This window comes from Pteropus medius, unplaced genomic scaffold (assembly GCF_902729225.1).
Source record: "Pteropus medius unplaced genomic scaffold, Ma_sr-lr_union100, whole genome shotgun sequence".
Taxonomy (NCBI): domain Eukaryota; kingdom Metazoa; phylum Chordata; class Mammalia; order Chiroptera; family Pteropodidae; genus Pteropus; species Pteropus medius.
In genome coordinates this window covers 6,959,558-6,974,410 of record NW_024352786.1, presented here as the reverse complement: position 1 = coordinate 6,974,410, position 14,853 = coordinate 6,959,558, and the positions used below count along the sequence as shown (strand labels likewise).

General features: G+C 38.3%; 1 protein-coding gene across 5 annotated transcripts in view; it reads left to right on the top strand.

Annotated features, from left to right (window-relative positions):
• Positions 1-267: 267 nt before the first annotated feature.
• Positions 268-14,853, top strand: part of COL25A1 (collagen type XXV alpha 1 chain) — a 414,648-nt gene continuing 400,062 nt past the window's right edge. For all 5 annotated transcript variants that reach the window (XM_039848694.1, XM_039848693.1, XM_039848690.1 and 2 more), the window contains exons 1-2: positions 268-1,555; positions 2,624-2,693. In XM_039848694.1, coding sequence (XP_039704628.1) covers positions 1,259-1,555; positions 2,624-2,693 — 367 coding nt within the window. In that variant the 5' untranslated portion in view covers positions 268-1,258. The remainder of the gene's footprint in view (positions 1,556-2,623; positions 2,694-14,853) is intronic.

Sequence of the window (14,853 nt, the reverse complement as noted above, 5' to 3'; positions counted from 1 at the left end):
GACACACTGCCTCTGGGCATTTGGAAAAGTGAGGGAGGAGGGAGAAAGGCTGCCCAGAGCGAGATCCCAAGAGCTCCCGCCGCTGCTTTTGAGTGAAGATCTGGAGAGCTGGAGCTTTCTGCTCCACTTCTTCCCTCCAAGAGGCCATTTCTCCAGATTTAACCGCGATAAAGAGGGGGCGCTGGGCCGAGCCAGTATAAGCCGGAGTTGCCGCCTGGCTCACAGCGGACCCCGCTTCGGCCCCTGGCCAGGGAGGGAGAAGTGGCCTTCGGGGACGCTGAAGTTACTCCGTGGAGGGGGAGGGGTCATCAAGCTCCTCTCCAATCACGGCGGCAGCTCTATGATTTGCATATATTATGCTAACGTAGACCTCCCGCTCAGCTCCCCGCCCCCTGGGGGCCTGGGGCAGGCGCGGGCCGGGCGAAGGTGAATACATTAGGATAATGAGGCGGGCTTCGGCGGGGCTTGGGAGGGGGGCGCGCTGTCGCGGGGCCGCCGGCCCAGGCCGCGCCGGGAGGGGGCGGAGGCGGAACGCTGGCTCGGAGCGCGCGCGCACTCACACACGCACTCACACACTCACACACGAGCATCCCGAAGGGTATTTAAGGCTCGCACGCGCGATGCTGCGGAGATCCTTGGGGCAGCCTTGATTTCGGCCTCGCGGCTTGCTTTTGCTCCAGGGTTATTTCGTTTGCTCTCTCCTCTAGCTCCCGGGCACCCTTTTTGCGCTGCGCTCCCGCCGCCTCGCTCAGCCTTTTCTCCTGGAACTGAATCCAGGTGGGAAACAGGTCGGCGTACGGGAAAACACCGACTAGGTAGAAATAAGGCGAACTAACAGACGCAACAGGTCCGCGCTCCGGGGCGAGGCGAGCGGCCGCCCCAGCAGCCCTCGCCCGCTGTCCCCAGGCTCCTGCGTGGCCGCTCGCAGGGACCTCAAAAGAGGTGTCGGTCTTCTGGGGGACCAGCGGGGCCATCCGGGTGGGTTTCATTCCGGTTTGTATTGCCACCAGTCCCCAGACTGACGGTGCTCTTCGCCCTCAGCTGGGAAGGGAAAAGAAGGCGGAGGACGGTCCACGACTGCTGGTCTCAGCGCTCAGGAGAGCGGGGGTCCATCTCCGCGCCCCGGCTCCCACTCCGCCAAATAGTTGTGTAGCCACCGGGACTGAACTTTGGACGAGTCGTCCTTTTTCTTTCCTTTTAAGATTATTGGAAGTGGTAGAGGGTGGGAGGCAAAGCCGAGGCAGTCGACCCTGCCACGATGCTGCTGAAGAAGCCTGCAGGGAAAGGAGGGGCCCGGGAGCCGGGCTCCGAGGACTCCAGCTCCGCTGGGCTGCGTTGTGCCAGGACCATGCCCCCGTGCGCAGCTCTGGCAGCCCTCTTGTCAGTTGTGGCCGTAATGTCTTGTCTGTACCTGGGGGTGAAAACCAACGACCTCCAGGCGAGGATCGCCGCTCTCGAATCCGCCAAAGGGGACCCTTCCATCTGCCTGCTTCCTGATTGCCTGGATCAGCTCAAAGCAATGGTGCAAGAGAAAGTGGAGCGACTTCTGGCTCAGGTGTGAAAGGCTGGGGTATTTTGCACGTGGATAACATCTTGCACAGGCGTGATTCTGTGTACACGACCAGCCTCTGCCCTTACTGTCCTCATACTTGGTGTGGCTGTGTGTGCATGTGCTAGAAGACCATCTCATTGTAATATGTATTTGTATATGCACATCCTTTGATATCATCCTCTCTATCTGTATCATTTCCCTCACTCTTCTGAATATTTGCATGTTAAACAAATATGGAAATCTAAATGGGAAAAAGGTGACCAGAATGGCAGGGTGGTATTTTATATCCTTTTAGTTTTCCAGAGTCATATGTGGATCTTCTATAGTTTCGTGGAGAATATTCCTTGCAGAGAGAATATTTATTATGTCTTTTGTACATTCTAAGAAGGTTAGGGCCACAAGTGTTATTAACATACAGATGGTGATCACTCTTAAGAGTGAAATAACCCTAAATGTGATTTAAAATCAATCGTATCACACATTGAATGTGTTTGTATTAAATGTTTAAAAAGGAAAAAAATAGCTAATGTTTTTGTAAGAGATGTAATGCCAGGGGCGTTTATGAATGCAGAGCCATTGGACTTGGGAGGTGAATGAAATGTACATTGTTTATCAAAACCAGGGGCACTTTCGAACTAGAGTTAGGTTTTTTGCAACTTGGTCTTCCAATAGAGAGGCTGTTTGGCAGTAGTTGCAGCACAATATGATAAGCCATTGACTTTCATATATAAAATATTGGCTGTTTTAAAATCTATAGCTTAACCTACAACTGCAACATGTTAATGCCAGGTTTTGCACTGACTGCATAAGCTTGAGCTGAAGGAGAGGGTGGTGGTACTGGAAGAATGGAGAAAGATGTTATACATGTCCCACAGGCTTGATATCACATCAATGGTCATTTTCTTTTTTTAGGGCTTGGGTACTGTTACCTTTTGACTAAAGTCCAAGTACATATGTAAACTTTAGTTATGCAGGCTATCAAATGCTCGTAAATCAAGCAGAGACTTCCTAAAGAAACCATTTTTCTACAGTGCTACTGATGGTTCTTAATATGTCTTTTTTTCCCTGCAGAAATCCTATGAACATATGGCTAAAATAAGAATAGCAAGAGAAGCACCTTTAGAATGCAACTGCCCAGCAGGTAAAGTGGAACATTTATAACAAGGTTTGCTCCATAGCAGAGCATTTTAAAACAAAAGTCCCATGTCTGTCAAGTCTACCTGTAATAATAGTAAAGAAAGAATGCAGACCCAACTTACTTTAATAAAATCAATATGTCTCAGTCGAAAGAATGGTAAATAAAGCCCCAAATATTATTTTAAGCAACATACCAAGGTCTGTTATGGGAAAGCAAAGGAGAGATAATCAAGAAGGAAAATATAAGCAAGATGATGTATAAAGATGAAGTTCCGAGATCCACAGATTGAAAAATATTCTTCGATTTTATTCAATTTTAATGTCTATGGAGAAAAGGACTGCAGAACATGTTAGATTCTGAATTGCCTGGTGGCTAATGTTGCATTAGTGCAGCTTTCCGTTTGTTCCCTTTGACATATGATTATATTAGTAAACCACTTTCGCTTCTTCCACTTTTATTCTTTTCTGTCAAAAAATGTGCTCTGTCCAATAGCTAACTAGTTATCTTGAGCTTCCCATTGCAAACTACTGCATTCTCAATGAGCTCTCAGAAAAGGTGCCATTTTTACCATTTTTCTGTGCAGCTTTAGCGAACTATATTAATGCTAGCATATTAGTAGAAGGATGGAAAAGAGAGACATCAATGAATAAAACCCCTAGGTAATCATTAAATCTTCCTTTATAGACCTCTGAGGCTTCCTACATAGTCAGTCATTTGTAGACCTAACAATTTAGAAGCCCTTTGAATATGTCCATTGGAAAACATCTTGTGGATTTCAACTGATAAAAGCCATGAAAAACTCCCAGGAGTTGAGATTTTTATTTCAGATAAATGTTGTTAATGCATTTATGAAAATTTAGTTTCTTTTATCATGACTTATGGGTAAGTGAGTCTCTTACATTTTCTGTAATGTCCAGGAACATGATACTTAGATAATTAAATATGGAAAGGCTAGTTCCTATATTTTTTCATATTCTGAGATAGTCTAACAATAACTTGTTTTTTCCTCACTATAACACAGTTATACCATACACCGTGTTTAGAAATTTTAAGTGTCAACTCCCAGTTGTACTTCATAAAGTTTTACTTTTTATCTTCTGCTACATTGTTGACCATAATGGAACTGTATATACATATATATTTTTTGTAAATGAAGCCCTTTCAATTAAGTTAACAAAGAGTTAATGTTTGACATTGTAAGTTTCATTCTTGCTTGTTTTAAGTTAGGAAAGACCTCAGAAGTCAGAAATTCAAGGAAGGCAATTTTCTAGTGCAGGAATTAACTCTCAACAACCTCATCAGCTTGTAGAGATTATTTAAATTCCCAAGACAGTTGGTATAGGACTTCACTGATCATACCACTTAGAGTCTAGCATTTTCTCTATACAGTACTTGCTAGCTGTGTAAAAAATAACTAATATTTAATTAATAGGATTCTTAGTGAATGGGGTAAAAAGAAAAGTGACAACCACAGCACTGTTTTTTTTTGGATTTAACTGCTTCATGATGTTTGATGTAAGCTAGTTGTCAAGGTTTAATTTGTGATCTGGAAGAAAGTTAATTACATTTAGAGTTTACCTTATATTATCTTGGAAGAGCCTTTTGAACCATTTTTCTTAACACAGCAATTGAATAATAAATGGTGATTTCACCATAATAATAAATAAATAATAAATGGCGTTTTCCTTGGCTTTTTTTGTTGGCTCTCACTAATGGCTGCTTTACTTTCTTGCTACCACTAGAGCTCCACATTACATCAGTTTTCACTAGGTTACTTGAGAGGTAAATTTTTGAAGGTGTACATTCCAATACATAGAATTAAACAGGTTTCTTGCTGACAAATCATTATTATAGAAACACTCTCTTCTGCTTGTGGAATAATTAGACACCATCCAAATAAAGGCATTATGTTGAAAATACTATCTTGGGAGAAAACTAGTTATTTTGAATTATGGTCAGTGAGGTATTGTTTTAGGGAATGAACGGGCTGGCCAAGAAGATTAGAAAAGAGATACAGTGCTTCCCACCTGGTTTGGCTCTAACACTCGTTTGCAGTGACTAAGAGTTGTCACCCAGACATCTGTTTGTAGGGCAGAACGAGACAAGTCTGTGACCTCAGCTTGCTCAGTTCCTGTGGAAAGATGCCTACCCCTTGAAGTTGACACTCTTGTTGACAGTCTCCTTCACAGAGCCAAGGACTGATAGCAAAGGACTAATGCTGTGTTGTTTGTGTTCACTTTAATTGCTTTTGATAGAACTCAGTCCCATTGAGGTTTATCCTGGTAGGCCATAAGGAAACTATGGAATTTATAGATTTTTTTTAAATAGATTTTTTTTTTTTAAACATGGAAAGGAACTTAATATGAAAGAGGGATGAGAAGGGAAGCACTCTCATTTAATTTTCACAGCAACGCTGAGAGTTAAATATTAGTGATCTCATTTTACAGATGAGGAAATTGGACTCAGAGAAGGTGACTAACTTAACATAGGAAGGGCAAGGTCAGGATTCACGCTACATCTGACAGAATCAAAAGCCCAAAGTCTAGTGAGGAATAGCAAATGAGTATAGGTTTTGGAGCTAGACAGTTCTGGAATGGAATCCTGGGTCTGCTACTAAATAACTGTGTGACCTTGGTCAAACTAATGAGCTTTGTGTTTCGGTTTCTCACCTGCAAAAAAGTAGCTAATAATACTTTCCTTATAGGATGGTAATTTAAACGGTCTGGCATATTAATAGCTATTCATTAGATGATAACAATTACTATTCTTTTTACTATATTATGTGCTATTTAACTTTAATCTGGTCCTTTGAGACACATGAAATAGGAAAACTGAGGTTTGGAGATGTATAACTTGCTCAAAACCCAGTGGCTAGTTCATGACAGGTTTTGGATTAGAACACTATGCTTAATTGTACAAATATATTTGTAGATCATTTATGCAGATAGTCAGTATCTCTTAGTATTGCACCAAGATATTTATATTAGCCTACTAAATTATTTTTTCAAAATTGCAGGAAATACTTTTGACCTTGTAGGTGTAAACCATGATTGAAATGGATAAAACTTGAGCTTAAAAGTATATGGGGATATTTAAGAATGTCTACAATTTTGATGTTAGGTGTTTATAAAAAGAAATGCTGTATGTATCTGATTCATTTTCACACTTATTTTTAACAAGTTTATTGAAGTGTAATTTATAATATTTACCCATTTTAAGTGTATAACTTAAAGATTTTTAAAATTTATAGAGTTTGGCAGTCATCACCATAATCCAATTTTAGATCACCTTCCTCACTCCTGAAAATTCACATTTACATTTTTCATATACTCAGAAGCTCAATTTTTTGAATATTTGCTTTAAAGAAAGCCCAAAATAAAATTGAAAAACAAAAAAATCCCATACAAATTGGAGCTCTATTTAGCAGAATGTTTGATTCGGCAATAGCTGAACCATGGAAATTCAGCTGGCCCCTGTGACTTGGCCTCTGTAAAACTTGACCCTCGTATTTGAGAATAAATTGGCTCTTTGCTCTGGCTGTAGAATTCCATTTTGGGTTCTGTTCTTGGAGTCCTACATAAAGTTTGTATAAACCAGGCATATTTATGGTGAAGGTTTCTATGTTCCAGTTGATAACGCTGGGAGCTAGGCAGCCAACCAAATGATATTTGGATCACAAATGTTTTTGTGCCTTACTCATCAGTACTGTTGTCTACCCAGGATATTAGGCGTAAGAACCTCTGTGGTGTAATGGATAGAAAATGTGAATGGGCAATAAAGACTCCAGAATTCTCATCTTGGCTTTGTCATTAACATGTTATACAATCTGGGGCAAGCCATTTCTATGAATGACTTTTACAGACTCTATTTTCATATCCCCAAAATAAAATTGTTGGACTAGAATGATTTGAAGGGCATTTGTCAATTCTCCAGATATAAAAGAGCCTTCTGTGTGCCAAATATGCTAGATACTTGGAATATGCTGATAAGCAAGGCAGACTTGGTATCTGCCCTCATGGAGCTTACATTTCAATGAGGATGATAAACATCTATTTAAAATTGATATGAATTTACAGGTGCAACAAGTGCAACTGAGAAAATGAACAGTATGCTTTGGAGCACGTGACCAGAATTTCTTCCGTGTTGTAAATACTAAGGATTTTTTTTCTTTTCTTTGGGGGAAAAAAACAGAAATTCACAGTCGGAGAAAATCATAATATGTGAAGATCTGGCACCTGATTACCGATAAAGCTGTAGCAATGGATAAAAAGCTGATTGGCACAGCCTTACCTGGCTTTGGCTTTCCAAGAATTCATGGTCAGATGAAGGTGCACAGACACCTTATTTACCTACACTGATACCCAACTGAAACAAAAAAGTACCTATAATATATAAAGGGTTGTGGTAGATAGGATGGTGATTTATTCTTCAACATTTCTCCTGAAACAGTGAGATTTGGGTTCAATAAGAGTTGAAACTTCCTGCCTGGTGGTACTGAATAGTACCACCTGACATGGTTTTCCTGCATTCACTGATGATGATGAAATCTGATTGTCTGTTCGTGGCGAGTTTAGCTAGAGATAAAAAAGATATACCACATAGTTTCTGAGGTCCCTGTATACCCAAGTCTATGAACATGTATGTATGCAAAATAAGAATAAATGTAGACAAGTAAAGTCCTTCTGATTCATATATGTGAGTGATATAGTCTTTGGTGACTGCTTTGTGACATCCTCTCAATTTCGAGTGAAAATAAATGTCAAGTGTAGCTTTAAGATTATGCACTTTTCCCATTGTATGAGAAGACCTTTAAATTACCTTACTAACATAAATTTACTTTATCATATAAACCTGTATTACCTACTAAACTACTACTAATTTGGCATAGTGGTTTTTCACTATGCTGTATGTTATTCTTAACCAGCAGCACAATGAATGGGAAGAGTGCATCTAGTCAGGGCATAAGACTGTGTAGATTTTCAATTGTGTAAGGTGAAGAATAGTCAGAAATGATTTGCAGAAAAAAAGCAAATTAAAATGCTATAAGTGTTATTTAAATGAGAATAGCAATCCCCTTCTCTTGTAAGGCCAAGGAATACAATGTGACATCCAAGTGCCTCAAAGCATTCATGTTAAATGGTTTCAGTCCTAATAAGTATAACAGTTTGGGAGTAACGCTTTTAATTAGTCGAGTAGTGACAGCTGGCAAAATGCCCTGCCACCCAAGGGACCAGGACAAATTGCCTCTTGAAGCAGTGTTCTTGTTTTTTAGCTTCTCTTCTGTTTCTCCTGTCTAAAAGTTCTTAAGCTAATTCTTCAAATATTCTTTTTTCTTTCTTACCTTAATAATTCTGGTTTTTTTTTTTCATGAGTTGGGAATTATTTAAGAGAAAGGCATAAATTCTGATAGGTGTTAATACTTTCTGGCTCATTGGAAGAATGTTTAGGTACAAACAGCCTCTTGGCCGTAATAACCCACTGTGCCTCCGATTGGTTTGTAACTGCAAAATCAACTACCTGGCATTAAAAAAACCCAGTATTTGAATGTCAAAATTAGGTCTAGGAATGGAAAAGTAGGGCATCGTTTTATCAGAAAAATTAGGTAAATGGAGGGCTGTTTGGGAAACATGCCAGAATCAGGACTGTTTTACAGTCCAGGGATGCATTTCCTGCTGCAGGGGGACCTTACCAGACACTCATCAAAATAACATCCGGCTGTGTTATCTTGAGTAGAAACCATCCAAAACCTATTATGAAAAAGTATTTTTGTTCTCTCCTTCCACTTGATAATCATTACTTGGTGGTATGTCGTCAGAAGCTGCGAATGTGAAAACAATGTATGAGTCGGCCTGGACTGCAGGCTGTAGCCCAGTGTGGGTTCCCTACTCTGCCCTCCTTGGTTTGCCAACATGGATGAAGTTCTGTGCAGTGGTTCAGTGCACCATGATATTTAACACTTTTAAAAAAATTGTGTTAGAAATGACTGTAGTATACCCACATATTGAATTCTTAGACATGCATAGTTATTGTTTCATTTGGGATGTGTTCAGCAATCTTGCAATTAAAAAATATTTTAAAATCGACTTTCAAAAAGGAGCAAATGTACAGACTGGGAAGCAGAAGTAAGTGGAAATTACAAATTAAAACTGAGCACTTTTCATTGGCATCATATATTTCTTCAAATTACTTTTCTGAAAGTCATTTAAATAATAGGATTCCTTGAAGAAATGCCACCAGATGGCAGGCATCTTCTCTTTGTGACCACAAGGAGGAGAGACTGAGTTGAATAGTGGGACATCCTCTATTATGCCAGCTTCTCAATTGAGTTCCTAGCTAACTTCTGCCTCTTGACTTCTGTTTGCAATGGAAAAGATTTATAGAGAAAGCAAATAATTTCTTCCATCTATATTTGAAGACTGGAATGTCTTGCCTACCAGCTTAAAGATATTTAATGCAATCTAGTAAGTTTTACATTTGTATTAGTCAAAAAGTTTATTTAGTAGATAAACTCACAGGTATCAGCTTGAGCCTAGTAAATAGGTAGAATTCGTGAACTAAATGTAATTGAATTTATCAATTGGGGATTTTGTGCTTATGTTTTATGATTTCTCAGACTCAAGAATCGTTTGTAATCATTGTCCTGCTTTTGACGTGATTTCATCTAGAGTCTGTTTCAACTTCAGTTACCACATAATACCATAGTTGAAATACGGTCTTTATTTTTTTCATATTGTGTTCTTTAGTATGATTGCTTAGTCTGATTTGCCAGGAATACCAAAAACTATGTCTGTTCATTTGGATATTAATAATTTAGATTTTAGGAGCTCTAGGCTTCTGGATTATGTACACAAAGTTTTTATTATGTTTGAAATGTGGTCAGCACATATTTATATACAATTTTCACATTTAGGCTGAGTGACTGAGTAAATTGTATGAATTGTAGCCAGTTCTAGTGTGTGCAATATGGTAATATTGAGAGTCAGAATATATCTAACTAGAAGTAGCCTGGTTGTGGCAGGGGTAGAGCCTATTTTTCCTTTGTTTCCCAAAGAGTTCATGTGTAAGGAGAAGAAAAGCAGGAGGAAAAAATCACCCATGTCCCCTAATAGCTTGGAATCATATCTCTTTCCCATCATACTTAGCAAGCCTGGTATTTTTGAGTTCTTATTATAACGTAAATCTGGACAGTGGTTTGAGAGTCCCGAGTTCTCCATTAGCTCCGTCTCCAGCATCCTATTTTGCTCTCACAGCAGCTAATAGGAGAGAAAAATCTCATAGGAGTCTCTCCGTCAAGTTTATTACAGGGCAAGAATGGTGTTTATATTTTTGATCCTTAAGATGTTAGAATTAAATATGCCTGGAAAATTGACACAGACCTTTCCCAATATTCCTGTATCTTAGGTCAATTCTGGCAGCTATGAAAGGTAAGTCATTTATATTACCTTTCTAGGAATTATGAAAAGCTCCAATTTGTGCCTCAGGGGCTCCAGAATCCAGCTGGCATTTTTAGATGTACATGATATGATCATAAGACAAAACATTTCCACAAACCATACACAAAAACCAACCTTTTGACTTGTATAAAGTTATGCTAGAAATGCTGGCAAATTCTAGGGCTTTGCCAGCGAACTTTGGAATACTAAAAATTGTTTTTTACTGAAAGAAGTAGGGGTCAAGGTCAGAGCAGAGGAAGTTTGAAGGGAAACAAGTTTCATAAATAACTGCCTCTCTGAGGATGGTTATCAACCTGGGTGGGGTCGAGTGAATTAAGTGGGTCAAGGATCAGCTGGCCTTTCTGGGCAGATCCTGCTGCTTACTGCTAAGTGTTCTCAGGGTTATAATTGCATTCCATTTCCTGAAGGGAGTGTGTTGGGAGTCCGGTCTACCAATATCATTTATGTGCTCCATGGCTGAGTTTCTGGTTTGTATCTGTGTATCTCTAGGGCTTATTATAGAGTTTTCTATGGAAAGTTCTCTATAAAAGTTCATAGTGATCATAATGAGGATCTGTCAACTTGACTTGGCTGAGGACTGTATGGGATTTATCTCTTTACATATACCAATATTCTTATCTCTGTGCCTTTCTTACATTTTCTCTGAGGACTTTGTGAGCCAAAACAAAACTAATACGAATCTTAGAGATCAAGTAGTTCAAAGGTTTTCCAACATTTCTTAAAGAGGCTAAACCTTTTATTAAAAATGAAGTCTTATGAGAAAACCCAATATATGAAATAGGATGCAATGTTAGTTACACAATGATTGACTCTGGAGGTCAGAGGGGACAGAAGCCAAAAACCTATCTGCTCTTTCTTTTTGCTGTCCACCCTCTGTAATGGCCTCTGAGGTATCGCCAAAGAATCTTAGGACTCCAAAGGATACTGTTAGAAAATTACTGAAAGTTCAGGTCCCAGCATGATCTTAGCTCCCATATCTAGAGATACTGTGTACTTGTCAACATAGAACTCATCTCCAAAATTCTGTAACTAGAAGCATTACTAGGCATGATGGAAGCAAAATCATTAAAATGAGCAGAATCCAGAAATGACTGTCATATAATAATGTTCATTAATGGGTTGTAGTAGCCCAGCGAAGATGTTATGTAGAAGTTATTTAGTGTGGCAAAGGAGATGTAATAATGTGGTAGCCCTGGAAAGCTGGGAAAATGCACCATGTAACTAACTGCGTGGTGCTCTTCGTCAGAAAATCAACCTCAGCCTTTTTCTTAAAGTCACTTATTTTTTAAGGCTTCAAATTACAGTACAGTTCTCGTTTTATGACACTTTCTGTTTTTTCAAATTTCTTCCTTTGTATTTTTGCTTATTGTTTAATTCTAGATATTAATATGGGGCTTTTTCACCAAGTTACAGCAATTCATTGCCTTTTAAGTATATTTATTTAAAGCAGTTGATTTTTAAACTAATAGTACTTATCCTGCAAAGTAGTATGTGAAAAACAACTATCCCCAAAATTATATTATTTATAGAAAATTTATATTGTGAGAAAGTCGTTATTAAAGATGCTTCTAAGATCTTTGAGACTTTCTTACTTGATTTCTTATTAGTGTTAAGCTGATGAGATTTATGTGTTGAAATTTAAATCGACAGTACAAAGAATATATGAATTGTGCATGTTTGTATAAAAGTAGGAAACATTTACAGGAATTAACATTATTTTAGCCCATCACGAATGACATAAATAGTAAATTTCAGAGAGGAAGTGTAAATCTGGGTACAATCATACTGTAACAAGTACTGCAAATGAAAATTTGAAAGACAATACTCTGTCTCCCATCGAAATGAATGTCCACTGTCATCAGCAGTGCTATTTACTGTTTGAGTCGCTAGTTGTGGACAGTAGTTTGGCCGAGCACAACACCTTCCTCAGTTTTCTTATTCGACAGATAATAGAATGACACAGCTACCATACAAGTTATTGAGCTTTGGTGAGCAATTTATTTTCTCCTTAATACACAGTCTCAAACTATGGACTTCCAGGAAGTCTGGAAGAGAAAAATGACTCCTCTTTTTAACTCCTTTAGTTACTTTGCCTTTTAAGAGAAGAGAATTATCAGTAAGGCAGTAAAGAGAATTATCAGTAAGGCAGTAAAGATAGAAAGGCTGCCTTTACTGGCTGGAAAGGTTGTGTCTGCCAGCCAAAGCTATTGTAAGCTGCAGAAGAGTTGTAACCCAACAAACTGTATGTCCAGAATTTACTTGCCAAACCCTCCAGACATACTGACAACTTCCTAGGAGTTTAAGCAGCAAGCCTGACAGTATGGCTTATTACTACCACACATATTATGCATCTGGAAGTTTTTAATAAAAGAAAAACTCTGGCATTGAGAAATTGCATCCGTAAAGAAACCAGGGCTTTTATGTTCTTGTATATAGTTTCCTTCTGTGCAAAGTTATTTGATGCTCTAAATTTCAGCTATTTCTGAGGATACTTTCCTGAATGTTGTCTTGGTTTTACAATCAAGTTTTGTATGAGGAATGCTACGTGTTGGTGGTAGAATGTATGTTGTTATTTTTGGAATATTAAAAAAATTAATTTATTTCTATGGCAGAAAGTATCTTTGAATTGAGAGGTCTGAGGTATACTTTCTATTCTTTATGTGTGAGCCCAGGTCACATTAGACTGAGAATATGTTTTATTCTTCTATGCCCTTATCTGCTTGAGTGAAAAACCCTTGCTTCCAGCATCAATCTTCAAGTAGAAATTCTAAGTAGAGGGATTTTATAACCAGTCACATTTATCTCCTATGTACATATATCATACATCATTTTTTCTCACATTTTTAATCTTTAACAAGTCTTCACTTTTGTTTAATTGTAGTCATATACCACTGGTATTTTTTTTTTTTTTAATATTTACTGGTTTATTATGAAAGATACAGATGAACAACTAGAGGAAGAGGCAGGTAACAAGATCTGGAAGGGTCCTGAGTGCAGGAGCTTCTTTCCCCATGGACTTGGAGTGTACCACAAACTCTTCAAACCCTTCTCAGGGTTTTATAGAAGTTGTATTATATAGGCAAGATTGATTGGTCATTGATGAGTAACTGAATCTCCAGAACTTCTTCCCACCCTGGAGGTTGGGCGTGGGGTGGGCCTGAAAATTCCAACCCTCTAACCATATGATTTGGTTCCTCTGGCTACCAGCCTCCACTCTGAAGCGATCTAGGCTCCACTCCCTCCCTTACCTCATTAGCATACAAAATGCTGTTATTATCATTCTGGAGAGTCTAAGGATCTTAGAAGTCCTTGTGTTAGGAACCAGGGATGAAGACTAAGTACATGTATTTTTTTTTTATTATATCACAACATCACCAAGTCCTTTGTTCATTTTTAATCAAGTTTGTTTTGTTGTTGAGTCGTAGGAGTTCTTTATATATTCTTGCTATTAACAACTTATCAGATATATGAATTGCAAACATTTCTTGACTTTTCCCTCTGTTGATTGTGTCCTTTGATGTCGTGCACTTTATCAATTTTTTCTTTTATTGCCTGTGCTTTTGGTGTTGTATCTGAGAAATTATTGCCAAATACAATGCCATGAAGTTTTCTTCTAAGAATTTAATAGTTTTAGCTCTTACCTTTAGATCTTTGATCCATTTTTAGTTAATTTTTGTATATGATGTTAATTAAGGGTCCAGCTTCATTCTTTTGTATATAGACATTCAGTTTTCTCACACCATTTGTTGAAAAGACTGTCCTTTCTCCATTGAATGGTCTTGGCACCCTTGTCAAAAATCATTTGACCATATACATGAGGGTTTATTTCTGGGCTCTCCATTTAATTCCATTGATCCACATTTCTGTCTTTATGCCAGTACCACACTATTTTGATACCGTAGCTTTGTAGTAACTCTTGAAATCAAAAAGTGTGAGATCTCCAACTTTATTCTCTAGTCACTGATCTTTTTATTGTCTCCATGGTGTTGCCTTTTCCGGAATGTTTTATAGTTGGAATTGCACAATGTGTAACCACTAGCATTTTGGACATCACATGGCATTGACAATTATAGGATATGATGAGATTAATAATGTTCATTGAACTCTTGAAAACCGGGAGTGAACACAGCAAACATATCTGCAGACAGAAACATACTTTTTCAGCCTTTCAATGAACAAGCATTGTCATACTGCAGTCTGTTACTGGTGAACAGAGTGGACAGTTTTGTCTTTGAGATGTAGCTATGTATTTGTGAAAGTATAAAAATAGAAGATCTTCTGTACTTATAAAGAATTCCCGTTCTAGTCAGGCCACTCTCCTCTCTATCCTCCCTCTTCTTCTCTAGTACAAATAGAAACTCTATTTTGGCTCCATTCTATTGATGACCTCTACTTGGCTTATTGTTTGCTTCTGATTTAGTCAGTCAGGGGCTTTATTACCTTTAGGTCCCTAAAACTCTAGGGACCTATAGCTATTTCCAGAGCAATAGCTATACTTATCATTAAATCCAACAGTATGACTAAGAAAACATCACTGGTAAATATAAGTACTTCTCCGAAATTTCAAAAAGTAACTGTTTTCTCAAAAATTACTGATAACAGTTAATTTTCAAAAAAGGTAAAATATGACTTTCATACAGATATAAAACATACATGTGTTAAAGATTTTACTAAATCATTAAAGAAGTAACTGATAATTTGTCATAACT